This window comes from Mustela erminea, chromosome 3 (assembly GCF_009829155.1).
Source record: "Mustela erminea isolate mMusErm1 chromosome 3, mMusErm1.Pri, whole genome shotgun sequence".
Lineage (NCBI taxonomy): Eukaryota > Metazoa > Chordata > Mammalia > Carnivora > Mustelidae > Mustela > Mustela erminea.
In genome coordinates this window covers 122969074-122992157 of record NC_045616.1, presented here as the reverse complement: position 1 = coordinate 122992157, position 23084 = coordinate 122969074, and the positions used below count along the sequence as shown (strand labels likewise).

Below are 23084 nucleotides of genomic sequence, written 5' to 3'. Positions count from 1 at the left end.
CTTCTCTCCTGCCTAGCAGAGACCAGTGTTTCTCAAGCTTTATCTCCTCATCCTCCATTTTCCACATCAAACAGCCTCTATACACGTGTTTTCTGTAATCAGTCCACCATGAAATCTTTTTTTTTTTTTTTTTTTTAGAGATCACAAGTAGACAGAGAAGCAGGCAGAGAGAGAGAGGGAAGCAAGCTCCCCGGTGAGCAGAGAGCCGGATGTGGGGCTCGATCCCAGGACCCCGAGATCATGACCTGAGCTGAAGGCAGAGGCCTCAACCCACTGAGCCACCCAGGCGCCCCCCACCATGAAATCTTAATACCATAGACACGCTGTGTATCTGTTTGGAGGGCCGCCGGTCACTGTGATACCTAAGGCTTTTTGCTCCATCTCCAGGAACTGCTTTTTGCCCACGGCAGGGAGTAATATCACCCCCATTAAAAATGCACAGAAAAAGAAGGACCACGTCAGTCATTTCCGGAAGACTTGCATGAAGAAGTAGAAGGAGGAATTGGGGACAGAAGGGATGGGAAGATAAGCCTTAAAGCAGTTTCACAATAATAGGAAGAAGGTAAGACAGGTATTATTACCTAGGTAGGTACAGTCGAACACAGAGAAGGAGGGGACAGGGACAAAGAACTGGAGGGGAGGGGGCATTGGAGAGGGTGTTTCAGACTTGGGGGCATGATGGCATGCATGTCCAAGATGGGAATCCAGGCCCGTGTGGTGTGGATGTGACCTTTCAAGCTGGGAAATGGAAATTGTATCCGAGAAGCCGTGGAGAGCTATTGAAGGTTGAGGACCCGGGCATGACCTCTTTAGAGCTGTGCTGCAGGAAAGCTGTCTGGCAGTCCCTGGAGGATGGAGCAGAATGGAGGGTGGGAAGAAAGGAGAGGATTGTCCGGGGAGGGCAGCGGGGCCTGACCTGCCGCTGTGTCTGCTAGGCAAGCCACCTGGGTGAGCTCGGCCTGATTTGGTGAGACTTGGTGAGGCAGGTGGGCAGGGGCTGGGGAGAGGGGATAGTGGGAGAAGGCTGGGGGTCTTGCTGTTTGGATGGTTTTACAGTTGACCAGCTGTATCTGGCAAAATTTATATAAGCTGGTCTGGGAAGCCTTCAGAATTACTTAGGGAACAAAGCGGGGGTGGCCAGAGGAGAGGGGCTGAGGGAATGAGCAAAAGTGGGGAAGGGGAGTGGGGAGAGACGGACTTCTGGTGAGAGGATGAATACGTCAGGAGGGCGAAAGGCACAGCATCGGGAATACAATCAGCGGTATTGGCACAGTGTCAGACGGTGACAGATGGGAGTGACACTTGCAGTGAGCACAGCGAAACCTACGCAGTTGTCTGATCACAATGTCATACACCTGAAACCAGTGTAACATTGTGTGTTGACTATACTTCAATAAAAAGTTATTCATGAAAGAGTAACAGGCTGTTACCTCTCACTAAGTAAACCCTCAGAAATATGTAGGATTCTTCGAGTAAATAAGCTTTCAGAAATTCATACAGTTCTTGCAAAACACCTTCATGCTTTGTAATATAGCTTCAAAACACGTGCCCTCTGTTTCGTATCAGGTGTCATAGACCCGTTACCATCAAATAAACTGAGCAAATGGATGTCTGGCCGAGCACACAAGAGTCCCTGTCCCCCAGGTACCCAGCAGTGTCCCCATTTTCAGTCCACAGGTAGGTGCGGCTTCAGGAGAGCCCTGGGTGTTTACTTTCCTTGGCTGGAGAGTTCATGTGAAAATCACTCCCACAGCTGCGGAAACACACCCAGTGTTCTTCAGACAGAGATTGCATGCCTGGGAATGGGGGAGCAGGGGAGTGAGGACTTCTGGGCGCCAGAAAAGCAAATCCTAAGCCTCGTGCCCTACAGACAAGGCATTGCATTCACTTCACCCCTTGCTGAGGTACCGTGGGGCCAAGGTGCTACATGAAGTCTTGGGTACCCAGAGAGGCTGGCAGAGAGCTCACAGTCACTAGAGAACAAAGAGCAAAAAGCTATCATCACAGTATGCTGAGAGAGATGGCAGAAAGAAGTATAAGATTTGAGAGGAAAAAAAAAAATCCAAAGGTGAAAACAACTAGCTCAGCTCAGGGCATGCAAGAGATGGCAGTGGAAGGGGTCCCTGAGGGGTGCATAGGAGTTCTCCAAGAAACGGTAGAGTAAGCAGAGACGCAGTGGAGAGTACGCAGGATTGCTACAGGGTAGAGGGTCATCCAGGAGGGGACTGCAGGGAGCCTCTGTTTATCCCCCCTGTACCCATATGCAGATGCCGGGAAGGGGCAGGTTCCCAGGTTCCTGCTCTCAGAGAGCAGACACACACGTTGGGGAGTCATGCATTTACCATACTAATGGATGTGAACGTGTAAACAAAGGCTCTGAAGGAAAGGAATTCGATTCTAGGAGAACAGGGCTGAACTGACAGGGAGGGCTCCCTCACGGAAGTGACCGTGGGCTGAGGTCTGGAGACTGTGGAGCTGTCCATTTGGTAAAGAAGTGGTGGGACACATTCCCGGCAGAGAGAACCTGCAGGGCAAAGGCCCTGGTGGAAGGAAGTCTGGCACATTCAAAGAGTTAAAAGGTGGGAGAAGCTCAGGAAGCAGCAGGAAAGCGAGGAAGACGAGGCCTAGAAGACAGCCAGGGCAGGCCCTCGGAGCGTGGGCCATTCCTGCCAAGAACAACAGGAAAAGCCGCTGAAGGAGAGTTTGAACAGAAGCATGAAGCAATCAGATTTGCATTTTATGGGGTCACTGTGGCTTTCGTGTGGAGGGGACAGGAACACCAGCAGGGAGACGCGCCAGGAAGCCATGGCAGGACCGGGACAAGTGTCCGGATAAACAAAGCATTTAAGAAGTAAACTCAGCAGGGCGTGGGAATATGCAAAATCAGGAAGCGGGGGTTGGTGACATGAGGGAGGAGGGCACACGACAACGGGCTTAACAGGCAGAAGAGAGCCAAGTCACGAAGACTTTGTATGTGGGGACATGTGAACCTTAGCCTCTGGGTCAGCAAGAGGCATCAAGAGGAGGAGGGCATGGAATGAATGGAGAACAGTCTATATAAAATGCCATGCCGGTGGGCGCCTGAGTGGTTCTGTCAGTTAAACATTTGTCTTCGGCTCAGGTCATGATCCCAGATTCTCTCTTTCCTCCCTGCTCCTGTGCTCTCTCACTATCTCTCTCTCTCTTTGCAATGAATAAAATCTTTTTAAAAAAAAAAAAAATGCCATGCAGGGCTTTGAAATCAGCAACTAGATCTCCGCTCTTCTCCTTACTTGCCGTGTCTTCACGTGACTTCATGTCTTTGAGCCTTTGTCTGTTGCTTTGTAAAAGGAGATAATCATATTAGATTGCATCATGAAATTCTGACTTTGTGCATCAAAAACAGTCAAAAGCAATTTCATATGGTTCTATGTAATATATGCCTCCTACAGGCGACTGTGCCCATCACATAAGATGATCGTGTGAGTGCACACATTGTCCTCATCTTCTTCTTCTCTTTTTTTTTTTTTTAAGATTTTATTTATTTGATAGACAGAGAGAGCCGGATCACAAGCAGGGGGAGTGGGAGACAGAAAGCAGGATTTCTGCCAAGCAGGGAGCCCAATGTGGGGCTCGATCCCAGGACCCTGGGATCATGACCTGAGCCAGGACCCCGGGATCCTGACTTGAGCCAAAGGCAGAAGCTTAATGACTGAGCCATCCAGGTGCCCCCATCCTCATCTTGATCATCAGCTTCATCTCATTAGCCCCGGTCGCCCAGGTGCGCAGGGCTGGCAGATGGAAGCAAGCTGAGCTTCTGCTCACCCAACCCATCGTTAAGACAAATGTCTCTTCTGCAAGGCTGTGTAGCTCAGTGGCACTTCTCCCTGACCCCCCCTGGATGGCCTCTGAAAGCACCCCAGACAACCAGGCCAGGCATTCGGACTCTCCCGAAATTGCACCTGGCTGGGAAGGTGTGGCTTGCAGGGCAAGGCCTCAGGAAGCCTGAAAAAGCTGTGGGTGTGCAGGAGAGGGGGAAGGGGGAAATTTCCGGTTCTGATGCTCCTGTTAAGGCCCGTGGGACACTAGGTAAGTCACATTGTCTCTCCCCGTCCTCACTCTCTCATTGGCAAAACACTAGACCAGGGGCTGGCAAACTTTCTCTATAAAGGGACAGATAGTAAATAATTTCGGTTTTGTGGATGATGTGGATTCTATTTCAACTCCTTGACTCTGGCATTACGATGTGAAAGCAGCTGGGGGGGGTGGCGGTAAGGAAAAGCAGAGCGCCCAGGGCGCGGGGTACTTTTAGGGGCCCATGAAAATGTTTAAATTTTAATTTCTTTTCAAGTCAGAAGAAAAAAACAATAATGATGAAGATGGAAGAGTGAATTCAGCCCACATTGTATTTGTCTTTATACCAGCATACAGTCATAAAATACCATTTTTAACAATTTTATTTTAATGGAGGAAGATGCCTCGGAGGCAAAACTGCCTAGGGGCCATCAAAGTCATAATGTGGCCCTCTGCAGAAAAATACAGTGTTATTTATGAGTACCGAAATGTGAACTTCTTACATTTTTTATTTTGTCAGGAAATCTTTTGATTTCCACCCCTCCCCCAACCCTTTCAAAGTGTAAAGGCATTTCACTCATGAGTGACACAAAAATGGGTGGCAAGGCTTTACCCCTCGTGCTAGACAATCCCAAAGCCCTTCCTACTCACGGTCTGGTCAGACTGTGAGGAGTGAGACCAGAAATTAAGTGGAGCTGTAAAGGGTTTCGTGAAGAATGGGCGGGCACAGCCTCCATCCAGAGTAACTTTCACACCTCAGCCCAAAGTCAACATACAGAAGTAGGGTCAGCTAAGAACTAGCTATGCAGCTAGGAAAGACCAGTAGGTTTAGGATGTGTCAAGGGGTTAAGTATGGACCTCAGACTAGAGGGGGCTCGCTGCCAGGAGCCCTCCAAGGTCATCGAAGCATGGGGGGAGGGAGGAGTATTGAGCGTTTTCCTCACAACCACCAATTCTGACACCAACTTCGTGTCCTATACAATTCAATTCTGACATGAACTGTCAGACTCCACAGGTTGAAGGGCTTAGTCCCCACAAGACTGTCCTCACTTCAGAGGTCAGTCATAAATACCAAGTCCTTGGGTTGCCCACACTCTCGTCCAACTTGGCTACAAAGTCGGGAGTTCCATAAACATCGCCTTCGGGTTCAAAAATTTGCTGGGACAAGCTCACAGCACTCAGGGAAACTTTCTACTTAACATTAACCAGTTTACTATAAAGGATACACTTCAGGAATAGCCAATGAAAAAGAGACGCTGGAGAAGGGGTGGGGTGGGGGTGGGGCGCACGCAGAGTTTCCACGCCCTCGTCAGACGGGTCACCCTCCCAGCACCTCCATGCGTTCACCAACTGGGTAGTTCTTTGCACTCTGTTGTTTAGAGGTTTCTCTGGAGGCTTTTATCATGTAAGCATGATTGATTAAATCATTGGCCATGGGTGACTAACTCGGTTTCCAGCCCCTCTGTTCTGCACAGAGATTGGCGGGTGGGGCTGAAAGTTCCAAGCTTCTAATCATGGCTTGATCTTCCCGATGATCAGCCTCCATCTTGAAGCCCTCCAGGAGCCCACCCAGAGTCGCCTCATTAGAACAAAAGACACTCCTATCACTCCTATGGCTCAGAACATTCCAAGGGTTTTAGAGCTCTGTGTCTGGGAACTTATCTGCAACCAAATATGCCCAAATATGAAATGATATAACTAAAGTTTTTTTCTTTGACCATAGGCCTCCAAGTACTGAAAACTTGAGGGCATTTATTGTTATTACACAGTTAATCAACACAACAGAAATCTATTACCTGTTTTTAGAAATAATTATTAAATGCTCAAAGTAATTTTTTTTTTTTTTTTGGAAATTTCTCTCTTAATGAGACACTCTGGATCTTATTTTAAAAATCGGTTAATGGGGGCGCCTGGGTGGCTCAGTGGGTTAAGCCGCTGCCTTCGGCTCAGGTCATGATCTCAGAGTCCTGGGATCGAGTCCCGCATTGGGCTCTCTGCTGAGCAGAGAGCCTGCTTCCCTCTCTCTCTCTCTCTGGCTGCCTCTCCGTCTACTTGTGATTTCTCTCTGTCAAATTAATAAATAAAATCTTTAAAAAAAAAAAAAAAAGAGTCTCTTTTAAAAAAAAAATCGGTTAATGGTATATATCTTTGGTGGGATATTATGCTCTGGATAATTTGCTACAGAACATAGTTCTATTAAAGATCATTTTTAAAAAACCGGTTAATGGGTACCTGGGTGGCTCAGTCAGTTAAGCATCTGCCTTCGGCTCAGGTCATGATCCCAGGGTCCTGGGATGCAGCCCTAATCGGGGGAGCCTGCTCTTCCCTTTCCCTCTGCCTGCTGCTGCCCTGCCTTGTGCCCTCTCTCTCTGCCTGTCAGATAAATAAATAAAATCTTAAAATGAGTTAATGAATGAATAGTTCTTATTGCTGATTTAAGATAGGGTTTAGCATGTGTTTTTTTGCCAGTTTTTTTCTTTTTACAGATGCAAGTAATTAGAAGCCTTGGAAATGGTAGTTTTGTTATAGCGATGTCACTCAATTCTTTCAATTCTTCCAAATCATCTGTTAAAAAGTATACTGTGATCATTCTTCTGAATGATTTATCAGCTGACAATTCCATTAGGTTCTCCTTCAATTTTATTTAAAGCAAACCTTAGAATCACTCACTTCCTCAATTTCTGGGAAGTATGCCATAAAGATTTAGCCAAGGCTTCTAACATGACTATTAATTATACTCCGGACACTTTCTCTGCCGCATTCTGGTTAAGCCAAGATACTCAGAGTGGGTGAGGTCAATTAAAGCAATATTAATTTAAATTTATCTTCCAGTGTTATATTTCTTATAAAGCGCTTTCATCCTCAAACAAGTTTCAACTCTTTTCATCAAACCTTGGTAGCTGCAGAGTTGATGCACTGACTTTACAGAAATGTTTGCCATATAATGTGATTGGAAATGCCTATCTGTTACTGTCCAGTAAAGCAAGCAGATCACACATATTTTTTCAGAGAGAATCCGATTTCATTTTCCAATTCAATGAAGCATGTTAGAATGCATCCCGGTGTCATCCATCTTGTTTTTTATTCTCAATTCTAAGAAAGGTAGATGGTCTGGTATGTAGGTAGAACAAATACATGATAGACAGGTGATAGATGACAGGAAGTGGCACAGATTAACCGAGTGCTGCCACCATCAGTACTTACTCTGATACCCTTTTGCCCTGATATCGGGGGTGTCCCTGGACAGTGGTACGTTCTCTGAAGGAAGTAAGATTGTTAAATAAAAAATGCCTTAGCTACTGCTGCCCCAGTGCACAATCCAGGACAGTATTCTCTTTCTCTAATGCCTTGTTATGCATTATATATAGAGAGAGAGAGAGAGAAAGAGAGACAGAGACAGAGAGACAGAGAAGGCCCAAGTAAGATTATTTTGTAAGGAGGGAGAAAATCAAGAGGACTGGGCAATGCTTCAACTCCTGTGCTTTCTCAGGAAAATATTAAGAAAAAGAAAACTGACTCCCTTGAGGGCCTCGGTGCCCACATAGTTCTCAGAAGGCTTTTGGCTTGGAGTAGGGGTAGGCGGGGTCCGTGTACCTCAGTTTAAAGACTTCCCGTTAAAACTCCCTTGGATTTGGCAGTAGTTAAAGTCCTGTCTCTGGCCTCTTTTCTTTTCTTCTTTAAAGATTTTATTTATTTTTTTGTCAGAGAGAGAAAGAGAGCACAAATACGCAGAGCGGCAGGCAGAGGCAGAGAGAGAAGCAGGCTTCCTGCTGAGCAAGGAGCCCAACGTGGGACTTGATCCCAGGATCCTAGTATCATGACCCAGACCAAAGGCAGTCGCTTAACTGACTGAGCCACCCAGGCATCCCTCTTTTCTCTCTCTCACTCTCTCTCTTTTTTTTAGATTTTATTTGTTTGACAGAGAGAGAGATCACAAGTAGGCAGAAAGAGAGAGAGAGGAGGAAGCAGGCTTCCTGCCGAGCTGAGAGCCTGATGCGGAACTTGAGATCATGACCTGAGCTGAAGGCAGAAGCTTAACCCACTGAGCCACCCAGGTGCCCTTCTTTTTTTTAATTAAACACTGTATCTGGGTCATCCTCCCTGTCGTTCTCTGTACAGCCTGCCTCACATCCCTCTATGTGAAAGTACTGTGACGTCGTTGACCCATTCCCCGCCATGGGGGGATATTTGTTTTCAATCTTTTTGGCAATTACAAATAAGGCTGCGACCAGCCAGGGACACAGCTGTACTTCGTTGGCACACGCGGGGGACAGCAGCGGGAGGGTGAGTCCTGCACATGGGACTGCTGGGTCAGAGGGCGGGCATTTACACAGCCGTCCATAGAGGCTCAGCGGCCACGTCTGTTGACCTTCCCACCGCAGTGAGCGGGGTTCCTGGCTGCCCCTCACTCTGCCCAGTGCAGTGTGCTTGCAAATGTTTTCAGTGGCTGAGAAGAGGGGTGAAAACATTCTATCGTGCCGTGGTTTTATTATGCGTTGCTGCTTGTGAGTCTGGTCACCGTCTTTTTGTATGTTTGCTCCCCTCTGAAATCCCTTTTCTGGGAAATGTCTGGGGAGAAGGAGGGTTTTGCCCATTTTTCTATTGGATAAGTCTTTTTTTTTTTAATTGTATTAATGCTTTATTTACTAAAGAAATGGGCTCTTCTGTCAGAAGTTCTGTTGGATACATTTCCCAGCTTATCACCTGCTTTCTGACTTCAGCTACGCCTTCTTATGTGTGGTGTGAGGAAATCCCCAATTTTTATGTAGTTAAATTTGTCAATCTATTATGACTTCTGAATTTTATGTCACACTTAGAAAAGTTCATCTGAAATTATTCCTTTTAATTCTACCATGACTTTTTCCCTCTCTTCCCCCCGCCTTTTTTTGGTTTGTTTTCTCATTATTTTAAGATCTTGATTCATCTGGAACTTACTTTGCTACAGGAGTGAGATAGCAATCCGGCTCTGTGATCCCCTATGGTATCATACAAAATATGACTGGTCTTTGTTTCTGGTTCCTGGAACAAAGCTTCTCAAACCCTTGGAATTTCCTGAGGGATAGGAGTATCCTTTGTAGAAAGCCCACTGTGGGTTTAGGCTAATCACCATGATTTCGTGTGGGGTCCCTAGAAAGACTCAAGGTGGGTTTGGACACCAGAATTTCCGAGCAGATAGAGGGCTGGAATCTTCTGCCCTACCCATCACCCTCTGTGGAAGGGTTGGGTGAGAGGGAACTGTAGAGAGAGCTCGGCAGAACTCATACAATGGCGATGTGATGAGCTACTGGGTTGGTGAAGCACCCACTGGCAGGGAGGGCGGAGCACCCCGGTTCCACAGGGATGGACGTTCCCATGCTAGCGACCCTTCTGACCCTCGCTCTATGTACCTCTTCATCTGGCTGTTCTTCTGTAGCCTTTACAATAAACTGGTAGATATTAGAACATGTTTCTCTGAGTTCTGTGAGCTGCTCTAGCAAATTAAGAGAACCCAAAGGTGGAGTCCTGGGAACCTCCAATTTATAGCCAGGGGGTCAGAAGCAGAAGTAGCAACCTTGACTTGCATTTGGTGTCTACAGAGGGGCCATCTTGTGGGACCAGGCCTTCACCCATGGATTCTAGTGATATTTCCACATAGGGTCAGAATGGGGTTAAATTTGTAGGACACCCAGTCTGGGTCCACCAAGAAATGGAGAAAAAAAAAAACCCCATCAGGCTACCTTACAGTCCCAACGTCATTTATGAACTTAACCCTTTCTTCACTGGTATAAAAATCCACTTTTTCGAAAAGATTTATTTATTCAGGCAAACTCTACACCCCACAGGGGGCCAAACACACAAACCTGAGATCGAGAGTCATGTGCTCTTCTTACTGAGCCAGCCAGGCACCCATAAAATCCACTTTTAACACAGGCATAGCCTTTCAAGTCTGCCCCATGGACCTGTCCCACTCATGTCTAGGACCAAACTGCCTTTCATTCTGCTTCTTCCTACCATTACTCTTGAATTTTCTGGCTGTTTTTCTTCTCTATAAGAATTTTGACATTGCTTCCTAATGATCCTCAACATAAAGTCAATATTTTCCTTGGAATCACCTTACAGCAATATTTATTAGGGAGAATAGATGACATTTATATTAAGTGTCCCTACCCAAGAACAGGGTGTGCTTCCCACTTGTTCAATTTTCTGCAGCACCGTTTTGAAATGTCCAGTCAGGCAGCGTCTGGTGCTCCTGGGAGCAGCCATAGCCTGAGGGTGCCCCGTTGCTCGGTGGGGGCGGGTCGCGCAGCTCCTCAGGATCAGGGGATCTGCCTGACTGGACGACTGCAAGTGAGAAAAGGGCACTGTGCCATTTTCCTCTCTTCCTGAGCCTGTCCCAGCAGCCACCTCTTCTCTGTTGCGGGGACTTGCAGCATTTGTGATTTAATCAAGCCTCCTCTTCAAAGAAGCATCTGGAGATAAAACCTGGTAACTGCCTCGGGAACGAGGTCAAGCCTTGTCTTCCCTGACCATAGATACTTAGGACTCAGCACATGGGAGCCAGGGGACTCTTTGGCTTGGGCTACCTCATCACCAAAGGCCTCAAATGTACATGTCTCACCCCGTCATCATTTGAGGTGAGTCACAGAGGCACAGTGAGGCAACTAAAAGAAGATAGTCTTTAAAAACGTAATTCTGAGTCCCATTACCACACCTCATGCCAGCCAGGCACTCTAAATTTAATATAAATCATGTACCTGATTTGTGAGTAGCAGTGCTATATTGTAGGACATTGCCACATATAAAGGAACGCTTAAAAAAAATTAAGCCTACATATTTTGAATGACACATAGATATCACTCAAATAATAATTGGTATAATGCTTTGTGTTTCATCAAAACCTTTAAAGTCCTATCACTTTACCACCCAAATTCTGAATCTTATGATAGAAATACCTCAAGTATTGTGCATTTTATATACAGAGAAATAAAACAATAATATATTATCTAATATTTTAGGGTTAAAACAAAAATTAAACATATGCCATAATTTCTGCAATTCTGTGAGGGCATAACTTCATTGTTTCCAGATGTTGGCAGCCTCCAAAATGGCGGGTGTCCCAGGATTCTCTTGAGGGCAGCAAGGCCTGTCAGTGCAGCATCTCACCTCAGACACCCTGGGCTTAGGAAAATCAGGGGTTAAGCCCCGTCTTACTCACATAACAATTTCCTTCCGTGTCTGCTCCAACATCATGTACTGAGTCCACTCCTGTTGGGATTCGTATGTCTTAGACTGATCCACGATCTTTTGGAACATCGTCCTTTTCCTGTAAAACACACCAGTTCGTTAAAGGAGCTTGTCTTAGAATAATGCAACCTCCAGGCTTCTAACACTGGCTGTTTCAGACCAAGGCTTCTGAAAACAACATAATTAACAAAACAAAGTGGAAAGAACCGAGGCCTGGGAGTGAAGACCTAGGTTCTAACCCAAACTCTGTCTCCAGCGTGTCACCTGATCTTACTTAGCCAATCTCTTCCCCTGGACTTCAGTGTCTCATGGATACAGTAGGGGGTAAGACTGTCTAACTCCCAGGGTCATAGTGAGAATTACTATTCCATAGCATAAGAGACAGTGCACAGAACATATTAAATCATTGGCTCTATGATATTTATTATTATAGTCATTATTATGGTTATTCTTGGTCTTAAAATTAAAAGAAATACCAACTTGAAATACAGGGCGAGGTCTGTGGCAATGATTGCTATGTCCATCATGTGGATGGCGTGCTCGTGCTGTCTGCGATTGAGGTTTTGAAAGATATTCAGGCTCTAGAGAGAAAACCGTAGAAGAGACGCAAGAAGTGATGTTGGCAGGAGAGCCACGCAACTACTGATGATGACCCCCGACGGTGGGAAAGGCAGCCCAGGCTGATGGGAAGAGTGCCGCCCGGCTACACGCAGGCTTCTAGTGAGATGGGAACTCCCAGCAGGCAATGTGGAGGGCCCCCACCCATCCTACCTCATCTCTCAGCAATGTTTTGCCGAACTCCAAGTGGTGTCTTTCCAAGATGGAGGACCCATGGAGCTTGGCCAGTGGGTTCTGGGATCTGAATGGGAGACACACACATACACACACACACACACACACACACACACACACACACAAAATCAGCATGAAATGGCCAAGATGGAGGTTACAGACATCATCTAGTCCTGCCCCCGCCTAATTCTGCAGGCAGAGAGGCTGATGGCCAGCACTGAGAAGGAGCTTATCACGTGGTGAGGGAGTGGGAAAGAAGACTCGACATGAGGTCCCCTGACTCTCAGGCTTTAGCTTTCTCCTCAGCTAATTCCGAGCCTTTCTGGGCTCATGGACTCCTTAGAGAGGCTATTGAATAGCGTGTGCCCCAAAGGAACACATACACACGCACACACACGCAATGACACAGGCAATTTAAAGATTTCTGGGTTCCCTGTCGTCATCCGTGGACATTGGCCCCAGGCCATACTTAAAAGATCACAAGCCCTTGATGCAATCCTTGAGTCTCAGGAGAAGCCACTGAATTCCCACAGGCGGTGTGTTTATTCATGTCTCTATTCAATAAATATGTGCCAAGCTCTGAGCTCAATACTTTGCTTCCCATAAAGTAGAAAAACGACCTCTAGCCTCAGAGCAGCATGTTCTAGGCTTGTTTATGACTCGTAGGCAGTGGGTCCTGGGCAGAGCCTCAGTTTCCTCCTCTGTAATATGAGTACAACACTAGTTCCTGCTCTACCCAGCAAGGACCATGTTTCAGAGGCTGTGTGGAGTGTAAGCTCTGTGAGGACAGGGCCTGTGTCTGTTCTGTTACTATGGTACCTCCCTTGCCCAGCATACTACCGCACTTACGTTAGGAGCATTACAAATACAAGGGGAATGAATGAACCAGTGTCAGTTACTAACATTTGGCTTAAAGTCATTCAGCAGAGAGGGAGGGAGGAAAGGGAGGGGTTTCATATATCGGTGCTAATTACCATAAACTTAATTACCATAAACTTAATGGCTGAAAACAGTAAAGATTTATTATCTTATAGCTCTAGAGTTCAGAGTCTAAAGCAGGTCCGCAGAGCTGCTTTCCTTCTGGAGGTTCTAGGGGACAATCCATTCCCTCGACTCCTAGCTTCTAGAGGCCACCTATCTTCCTTGGCTTGTGGCCCATCCTTCATCTTCAGACCCAGCAGTGTGGTATCCTCTCTCCTCTCTGATCTCTCACTTCCCTCTTAGAAGGACCCTTCTAACTATGTGGGGCCCACTTGGATAACCCAGAATAATCCCTATATTTCAAGATCTCTAATCACATCTGCAAAGTCCATTTTGATTATCAGGCAACACATTCCCAGGCTCCAGGCATGGTGACATGGCTTGGGGGTCATTATTCTATCTGTCACTGGCGTTTACTCAGACCCACAGGGCAGGAGGAAGTAGGAAGCTGTGGACAGTGGGACTTTCCCTTGGCGGGTGAATCTGCCCGAGAGCCTTTCAGATCTGGGTAATGAATCCTGGGAGCGGGAGGCAGAGAGGAGGGACAGGAAAGGCCGACTCACTTCATCTGGTAGAGGTTGTTAGTGCCTCTGTGGTCAATGTCATGACAGAAGGCAGCAGTGACCATGGCCAAGGCCTCTAGGTCCGTGAAGTAGCGCTTCAGCTTTCCGGTCTGGAAGAGCAATCAGAGGTGCCACTCACTCCTTTCTTGCAGGGGTTAGAAGCAGAGCAGGTGTGAGGGGGAGGGCCTGGAAACCCAGTTCTGACCTTGGCTCTATCCCGGGCATAATAGTGTGACCAGATGTTGACCTGGGACTGGGGCACTTTCAAGAATCTGCAACTTTCTGTACTAGAACTGGAACAGTCCCAGGCAGACAGAGATGGTTGGTCACCCTAGTCCTGAGCGATCTTAACTGGTCCAGTCTCCCTCAGTATCCCAATCTGCACATTGAAGGTAGAGGGCACTGGACTAGGTGATGGTTAAAAAGTTGTAGCAGTCAGGATCTGGAGGTTTTAGTTAGGATCTGGAGGGTTTTTGAACATGCTCAGACTGGCAAAGCAAACCCTACACTGGTTTGAGCACAGCCCAGAAGAATCTTCCCCTGAGCTTCCTTCAAATACTTAGGGTAGTCAAGTTCATGGAGATAGAAAGGGAAAAGTGGTCACCAGGGCTGGAGAGAGGGGAACGGGGAATTGTTTAATGGAGACAGAGTTTCTATTTGGAAAGATAAAAAAGTTCTAGGGGCAGATAGTAGTGAGGGTCGCACAACACGGTGAATGTCTTAAAACCCCTGACACTTGGGGCGCCTGGGTGGCTCAGTGGGTTAAAGCTTTTGCCTTCGGCTCAGGTCATGATCCCAGGGTCCTGGGATTGAGCCCCACTTCGGGCTTTCTGCTCAGGAGGGGGCCTGCTTCCTCCTCTATCTCTGCCTGCCTCTCTGCCTACTTGTGATCTCCATCTGTCAAATAAATAAATAAGATCTTAAAAGAAAAAAAAAACCCAACACCTAAAAACCGTTAAAATGGCAGGTCTTCTGTGTTGTATATTTAACCACAATGAAAAATTAAACATATGGAGAATGTGATTGATACAGCTTCTCAACTGAAGAAAGCATGTTTTACGGTATTATTATTCATTTGGTTGTAAACAAAACACATTGTCTGTAAAAATATGTCTCGAAGCTTCTAGAAGAGGATTTGGAAGGAGTCATGCGGTGGTTATTTCTAAGTAACTGCACTGGGCTTGGGGGGAGCCTTCAGCTTTCCTTCACTTTTTATTTTACACAGTTCTCTCCTCGGACTTCATGTATGCTAAACATGCATTCCTCTTGTGTCTTTTTTTTTCTTTTTTTTTTTTTTTAAGCACTGAAGACAGCAAAGCAGCTGCTTCGGGGTGGAGGTGGAGAGGTCTTCTGGCATGGCCTGAGAAGCCCCGCTGTCCCTCCCCTTCCACGCCGCCGCGACCCCAGCTGCGCCCACCCCCTACTCCCGCCGTACCACCAGCAAGGAGAACATGGTCTGCCCCACGTTGAAGCCGTGCCGCCAGTTGTGGTAGGTGATTTTGCGGTAGCCCTTGCTCAGCGAGTACATGAACCGCACCAGGGCCTGCAAACACGGGCACGGGGGTCGGGGGGTGAGGCCTGGGACCCTGCGTCCTAAGGGAGGCCCTCCCCCTCCCCTCCATGGGCCCCAGCCAGCCAGCAATGCGGGGAGAGTACTTTGCAAATGGCTGAATACTAGCAAAATGGACGTTGTTAGGAAACCAGGTGCACGGGCGCCCCCCCACTTACTCCACTAAATGGGGCTTCATCAGTGTTTCCCAAACTCTGCCCCAGAGAGCTCCCAGGGAGGAAAACAAAAGGGGTCTTTAACTTGGTGGTTCTCCAACGTGAGCGCCCATCAGAATCACTCAGAGGGCTCGTTCAAACGCACACTTCCTGATTCATTAGAGAAGGGAGAATTGCATGTGTGTGTATGTCTCAGTGTGTGTGTGCACAAGAGAGAATCAGTGCTTCTGATACATTGACACATGGTGCTGATGTGGTCTGAGGCAGCACTTTGAGAATGGCTATTTTAATCAAACAAGTCTGGGAAATTCTGAGCTTAGCCCCCGCCCCCACCCCAGCACCTCCTTGCCCGTTCCTCTCCAGGCCTCTAGCTTCAAAGCACACTATAAGGAATTCTGCAGGGGGAAAGACCTGTTTAAAATGACGTCACCCACATCTCTCACGCTCGTTTCACTATTGGCTCCCATTGATGCCTTTGGAACTCAGCGCCTCACAAGCCACCTTGAGAAGCCAGTGAGCCGGGAACAGCACAGTTCAGAGGAACTGTGTGTCTCTTTTCTGATAAATGAGTCACCTGTGCAGTGTGACTAATGCTTTATATCCCCGGAGCTGAGGGTGCACTGTTTACAGATGGAGCTGGGGGAAAGAAAAAAAAAAAAAAAGGGAAGCAAGCAGAAAGAAAAAAGGAAATGGAAGGGGTTTCTTTTGCCCTTACCTCCTGAGGAATGTGAAATTTATCCACCACTTTGAGCTCATAGTACATCTGTATCCCACATTTCACCAGCTCCAGTTCCGTGAGGGGCAAGTCGCTGAAGTGGAATTTATTGATTTCGTATTTCTCTGCATCTGGCAGCTCTCCTTGCTGTGTAAGGAGGGAAGTCCTGGGGTTGGAGCACATGAAGCGTGCATGGGTCTCCCCCCGGCAGCCCCCAGCCCTGTCCCCATCCCAGGATCAGAGCAGGGTGACAAGGGGCGTGCTTGGCAGAGGCAGCCCCCCCCCCACACACACCCTGCCCTGCGCATGCTCAAGGTGCGCCTTGCGTGTGTTCTGCCCCGCTCACCAGGATCTCAGCGAGTTCCTCTTCCTCGCATTCCCACGGCTCCTTCCCATACACCTCTCTGGTTTTCTGCCAGCGCCCAAAATAGCAGAGAGAAACAAAATCAGTTAGTATATCTGAGGTCTAAATATGCCTCAACTTTTCCATTTCCATTCTCCGCTTTCCTCCAAAGCGCTTGCGGCGGGAGCCACCAACTCAGAGAGGCTGGCCTTCACCATCCAGTGATAGGTCAGTTCAAACTCCTGGGCATCGGGCAGTGGGGACCTGCCTGCAAGTTTGAGCTCTGCCACTTACTAGCAGAGCTACTTAACACCTTCAGTCCTCCATTTCCTCACCTGTAAAATGGAAATAATGAAAGTACTTAAGACTAGACTTATGCCAAGTCATTTTGAAAAAACTTGTACACAGCTAGATGGACTACTGCATGCTAAGTCCCCAGGGCAGTGCTTGGCACATAGTAAACACTAGAGTTAAATAACGTTGTTGCTGACATTCTTATTGTTATTATTATGGACTGGGGAGTCAGAAGGTCTTGCTCATGGTCGTGGCTCTTCCTCTCACTTACTGTGCGATTGGGGCAAGTTTCTTCCTTCTCTAGGCCTATGGCGCTGAGCACATGCCAGAGGAGGGGGACCTGGACTCAGTTACTTGCTTCTGATTTCCTGACCCTGAGCATAGCCTTCTCACTTCTCACTGTTTCACTGAGGCTCTGCTTCCAGGGGCCCCATATATCCATCATTCGGCCAAAATCACGGACTGAGACAAGCAAACCGTGAGTTAATTTATCCAAACTAGATGATTTCTCCTCTGACTTTATTAGTGATTGGGATAAAACGATTGAATTTGTTGTGATATCTTCCCAGCTTAAGAAGTCACTTCTGAAAATATTGGCCTGTATTGTTTCAACTTGTAAGGTCTATAAGAAAGGTCTTGGGAGCTCAGCTGGGTATCTTATCCAATGCCATTTTGGCTAACTCAATTGACTTCTAAGATCATGATCTCTTTGAGAACCAAATCCAAGGAATAATGAGTCACTAATTGCCACATATCCTTCAAAGTATCTCATCCAGGTAGGTAGGACTCTTCTCTATAGCATCACTGATAAATGATCATCCAGCCTCTACTTGGATACCTCTCTTGACAGGGTGCTCACTACCTCAGGAGGCTGCTCTTTCATAAGAGTAGTAGAGAATTTCCTCATTATCCTGATAAAGGTTAAGTGAGACCTATTTAATAAGCCAGGTGATTGGGGGGCCAGTTACTTCCCCCTGTTAGACCTCAGTTTCTTCGTATCTATAACGGGGATAGAAGCCCTTACCCTTCCCACCTTAGTGCGTTTGTTGTGAGCATCAAAAAATACCCTAAGTTTGAAATTGCCTTATAAACTGTAAAGTGATGAAACTATGTGAGGACTCACTACTAACCTCTAACTCCTTCTGTCCTACTTCTTTGCTCACAAAACTCCTCTGTGATCCAACTCCTTTCTAAGTGAGCTGACCCCATGGAGGGAGTCTCTGAGAAGCTGGCAGTGTTCATGGGCTGTCAGAGAGAGCGTTCTCTCAGTATCAAGGCTGTGGTTGGGTGACTCCCTCTCTACTAACCAAGTCAACTCTCGGCACAGTGAAATACAGAGTTTCCAGAGCTATTAAGCCAACATCTGGCCCCACGACTGAGGTGGCATGTGCAAGGGACAGCTGTCGCCGAGTCACACGGATCAGCCATATGGGATTCATATGACTCATTGGTACTGGTGGATCCATCCATCCATCCGCTGACTGCGAGGGGCCCGGAGCATCCCCGTGGAAGGCCAGCCCACCCACCTCTGCTTTCATGGAGCTTGACTATTGCCCTGGTCACATTCCTGGGGCGCCGCTTCTGCTAGAGCAGAAATGTAAAAGAACTTCACCCACCAGGATTTTCTGGATTTCTTCATTGTCACACTTCACGTGATATTTGACCATGTCCTGGAAAATATCCTTCCTGTTTTCCAGTTTGTTCATTGACTCATAGGTGTCAGGGTTTAAGACAGACCAGCCCAGAAATTGAGCCAAAGACTGAAGGGAAAGAAAATAAGAATCAGAGGCAGAACATCCTGATTTGCTCCTGCCTCTGCGACTTAGGGCAAGACTCTAGGGTTCTGTTTCCTCAGCTGTAAGGTGGGTTCGATCAAGGGGTTGGTTGCTGCTCTCCTTGGAAGAGGTGTTTGAGGATGAAGATTGAACACTGGGTGGGAATCCACTTTAAAATAAAGCACAACACGCAAAGCAACATTCTTATGGGTGATAACATCACCCAAGTGTGTGTACCCACGTGGGCACAGGAGGCCTACGGGAACTCTGCACATTCTGCTCATTTTTCACATGATCCTAAAAATGCTAAAAGGTAAAGCTAATTGATCAAAATTTGTTTTAAAGGGGATGTGAATTTCTCTGACAGTACATGGCAATGCCAAAGTGCGAGCTAAGAGAGCAGACATTGAGGCTGAGTCGGGGGCGTGCCGACAAGGTGAGCTCCCCACCCCACCCCAGGTGAACCCCCCTCACCCCTCTTGCTGCAACAAGCCCTCCCTGCAACCCAGCCATGAAGGCCTCCTCCTGAGCCACACCTCCATGAGAGTCTCGTCCATCTCATCAAAGGGCTTTCCATCTTTGCGATTGTAAAATGTGGCCACCCCCACGATTTCTTCCTTCTTGTTCACAATTGGCATCGACAGGACATTCTTAATCATCCATCCGGACTCATCCAGAGGCTCTTTCTATAAGAGAAGCCAGAGAAGGTTACAAATTGGTTATTGTTCAGAGGTCCTTTCATTTGGAAGTCGGGATAGAACTGGCCCTAGAAATAGCAGTCAGAAAAGGACTCCGGAACAACAACCATCAGCTTGTTACCCACACCACAGGCAGCAACAGATGGGGTGCAAAGGGGTCCTGATGAGTTTATATACCCGATAGTTCATGGGCCTCTGTGCGTCAAAACTTTCAGACTTTCTGCCCTGCCCGCTATTTAGGTCTATTTAGAAAACACCTGTGCTTTCCAGATAATATTTACAATATGAAAACTGCAAAACAGCTAGGGAGTCTGTGGGTAGGTGGTAAGCAAGCCTATCAAACCAGATTGTAGCCATGTCAACAAAACCTTTGGCTTGAGGACCGGCTCTGTGCCTTGTTTTTCACCTGCCTGAGCTGGCACGAGCTTAAGGTAACCTGGAGAGTTTCACTGTGCTCTGATGGGTCACTGTCTCCCATTTACTGTGTCTCTCACAAGCCACCAGGTGCCGGGATATGCTTAATAGAGCCACCATTAAACATCTTGTTTGTTTGTCTCTTGACTTTTTAAAAAGATTTTATTTATTTATTTGGCAGAGAAAGAGAGAACACAAGCAAGGGGAGTGGCAGTCAGAGGGAGAGGGAGAAGCAGGGTCCCCACCAAGCAGGGAGCCACCAGAACGCTGGGATCATGATCAGAGCTGAAGGCAGATGTTTAACCAACTGAGCCAGCCGGGCGCCCTGTCTCTTGACTCTTGGTGTGACTTCCTGTGATACTTTTGACCTGTCAGTGGGCCTCAGCTGTCTCAGGCCAGATGGGGGTGGTAGCAAGAAGCTGTGCCTCCTGGAGTGAATGAGACAAGGGCAGTGAAATCTCTTGGTCAGTTGTAAGGTGGCCCTTTGTGAGCCATTTGCCATCTGTCTGAGCCTCTCATTTTATCATTTATAACATGGGAATGACTGGACTAGGTCATTTCTAGACTCTCTTCTCATGAACTGGTAAATATTAAACATTTTACAATGTACAAGGAACCAAACTAGAAACTGAAAAAAACCAAGGCAAAGGAGGTACAAAGGTTATCCTCAGGTTGTTCATAATCTGGCAGGTAAGCAAGTCACTGGAGTTTCTTATGGTTCTGGGGGAGTCAGAGGAGGGAAGGAAATCAAGGAAGGCTTCCTGTACTTGGAGTCTTCCAACTTGAAAGTTTAAGATTCTTTTTTTTTCTTTTTTAAGATTTTATTTATTTATTTGACAGAGATCATAAGTAGGCCGAGAGGCAGGCAGAGAGAGAGGAAGGGAAGCAGGCTCCCCAGTGAGGAAGGAGCCCAATGCGGGGCTTGATCCCAGGACCCTGAAAACATGACCTGAGCCGAAGGCAGCTTTAACCCACTGAGCCACCCAGGAGCCCCAGTTCCAAGATTCTTAATGTGGTAAGATGATGATGATGATGACGATGATGTTGATGATGATGATGATGATAATGGTGATCATTTCATGAACACTGGAAGCCAGTATCTGGTGGGAAAGTGATTCCAGGAAGATGCAGATTACAGCCCAAGAACAAGGGGATATTGGTCAGGAAACATGAGTTCTAGGTCTGCCTTTTCCCAAGTCTCCACCTAACCTTCAGGGAGCCCCTTCCTTCTAAAGGCCATGATAAGCAAACAGGTTTTATTGAAAACCAAACGAGAAAGAATTCAAGGTTTTTAAGCAGAGAAGTTACTGTACATAGCCTGAGTTTCAAAAAATTACTCAGGCCATTTTGTAGAGGATGAGTTGGAGGAAGAAGCCTAGAATCTAAAAACAAGATCAGATATGATGCTTTAATGTGAACTAATTGGGTAGAGATCAAGTTCAGTGCGGTTTTTATCAGGTTAGCAACTCTCAGCAACAATTTGGGCTCCTCACGTGGAAATGAGCAAAATCCCAACACAAGCCACACAACTCTAACTCTGGAAGGATATTCTCGCTACATTCTTTCATGAGGTTCTTCAAGGACTAAAAAAAAAAAATAATTCACTAATTTTTTAAGATTCATTTTGATTTTCTTCTTAATTATTTCCTGATTGTTAATGCCTTGTTTAGCTTCCATCTGGCGTGCTACACTCAACAAATATTGATTGGGCACCTACAGCTAGAAATGTTAAGAAAGATAAGGTCCAACCGTTGACCTATATTTTCCTTTACCGAGGAATTAATCTGGAAGCAAAGAAGGGTAATAAGAGATAAAGTAAGGGGACTATAGTATGGGGAACTAATTCCCCGGCAGGGTCCTCCAGGCCATGTGTCATCTGTCCTCTCCAGGCATCGTCTGACTTTGGTTTACTTCTCTAGAATCTGCTTCTGCCACTCTCCACACTGTCTCTCACTCATTCATTGGTCTACTCTGGGTCCTTCCAACAAGCTCTCTCCTTCCTGTAGTCTTCTCCCCTTTTTTCCTGCCTAAATATAATTTCTCAGGGACACATTCTTTGATTCCTTCTAGATTAACTCAGGTCCCTGGAAAGATTCCTTCCTCTATCCCTCTGTCCTTCTCTGACCAGCACTCCATGGCCTTTCTGCCCATACAGTCATAAGCCCCCTGAGATAGAGACCACGTCTGTCTGGTCCACCATTGCAGCCAGTGAAGACTGTGTCAGTTGCTGGCACAGAGGATGCCCTCCATAAACATTTATAAAAAAGATGGACAAAAATCATATGGAGTGGTAAACAATATACCATGAAAATCCCAAGGAGAGAGAAATGATATTAGCCAGAGGAAACAGACTAAGACTTCATAAATGTTTCATAAAATTTGAGCTTGTACTAAAGAGCAGGGAGTATTTGGGCAGGACCAGATGGTTCGGGGGTAGGGCAACAGCATAAGCAAAAGTCCAGAGGCCAGAAAGCAAAACATGTGAACATTAAAACCAAATGGGACCTTGGAATTTACCAAAGTAACTCCCTCCCCACTTCCATGGGCATATGACTTTTTTCCATCCATGTTTTCACTTTGTTGAGACTGCTTCCCAACAAACAGATGGACTTTAATGTGTTTGAACCCTCTCTGGGGGGAAAAAATATCAGGTGACTGAGACCAAACAAGTAATGACTTACCTGGAATGCAAAGAAGTCCTCTGCAGGGGCATTCATGATGTTGCAAATCTGAAAGCCGTGAAGAGGAATACTGAAGCCGTGATTAGACTTGACAGCATACCCAGTGAGCCCTGCGTGCTATCTTCAGAAACACTACGTCCTTGCCCAAGGCGTTCACATTCTTTTTCTCAGGTAGACATGCTCAAGATGGTTTTCAATGATTAACTGAGTCTACTGGACAGAAAAGCTACCTTATAAACATTATTTCTTGCCATTTACTTCACTCCTTAGTCATTTCTAAGCTTTGAAAAAATCAAGGCTACAATTTGTCATTTTTAATTGCTATATTGTATCTCATTTTGTTGTGTCTTTTGTTGACTATTTGGGTTGTATCCAATTTTCATCATTATTAGTATAAATAATGCCACTACTCTAAGCATCTTTAAATCAATTACATTTAGGTTTGGTATTGCTTGTTTTTTAAGGAAGGAGTTTTTTCTTGGGGTATAAACTCCAAAATAGAATGAGAAATAAAAGGTATTATAGCTCTGGTTTTATATTGCAAGATTCCTCTCCTAAAAACAGAACCAGTATGCCCTCTCATACATATAGGACTTAACTGATCACTCCAGGGCCCTGCACAACTGTGTACAATTGCATAGTGTGTGTACTGCACAAAAAGCATCTCACTGAAGGGCTGATGGGGAGCTGAAATACAGTCTGTTCTTGACTTGCAGAACCAGGATCCCAGTCTTTCTCTTTTGGTCCATGAGAGGGGTACTTTTTTCTAGTTCTCAAAAAGGCACCCTATGGGCTTGCAGTAACCCTGACTGTCCCTTTGGCCCTG

The 23084-nt window shown here is 46.5% G+C and overlaps 1 protein-coding gene across 1 annotated transcript in view; it reads right to left on the bottom strand.

Moving 5' to 3' along the window:
• PDE6A (phosphodiesterase 6A) overlaps window positions 1–23084 on the bottom strand; it is a 57091-nt gene that overhangs the window by 6873 nt on the left and 27134 nt on the right. Inside the window, exons 8-17 of the mRNA XM_032337350.1 lie at window positions 22259–22306; window positions 19002–19151; window positions 18307–18450; window positions 16400–16465; window positions 16054–16200; window positions 15049–15156; window positions 13614–13723; window positions 12049–12136; window positions 11758–11858; window positions 11249–11356 (exon numbers count right to left, since the gene is read on the bottom strand). Coding sequence (XP_032193241.1) covers window positions 11249–11356; window positions 11758–11858; window positions 12049–12136; window positions 13614–13723; window positions 15049–15156; window positions 16054–16200; window positions 16400–16465; window positions 18307–18450; window positions 19002–19151; window positions 22259–22306 — 1070 coding nt within the window. The remainder of the gene's footprint in view (window positions 1–11248; window positions 11357–11757; window positions 11859–12048; window positions 12137–13613; window positions 13724–15048; window positions 15157–16053; window positions 16201–16399; window positions 16466–18306; window positions 18451–19001; window positions 19152–22258; window positions 22307–23084) is intronic.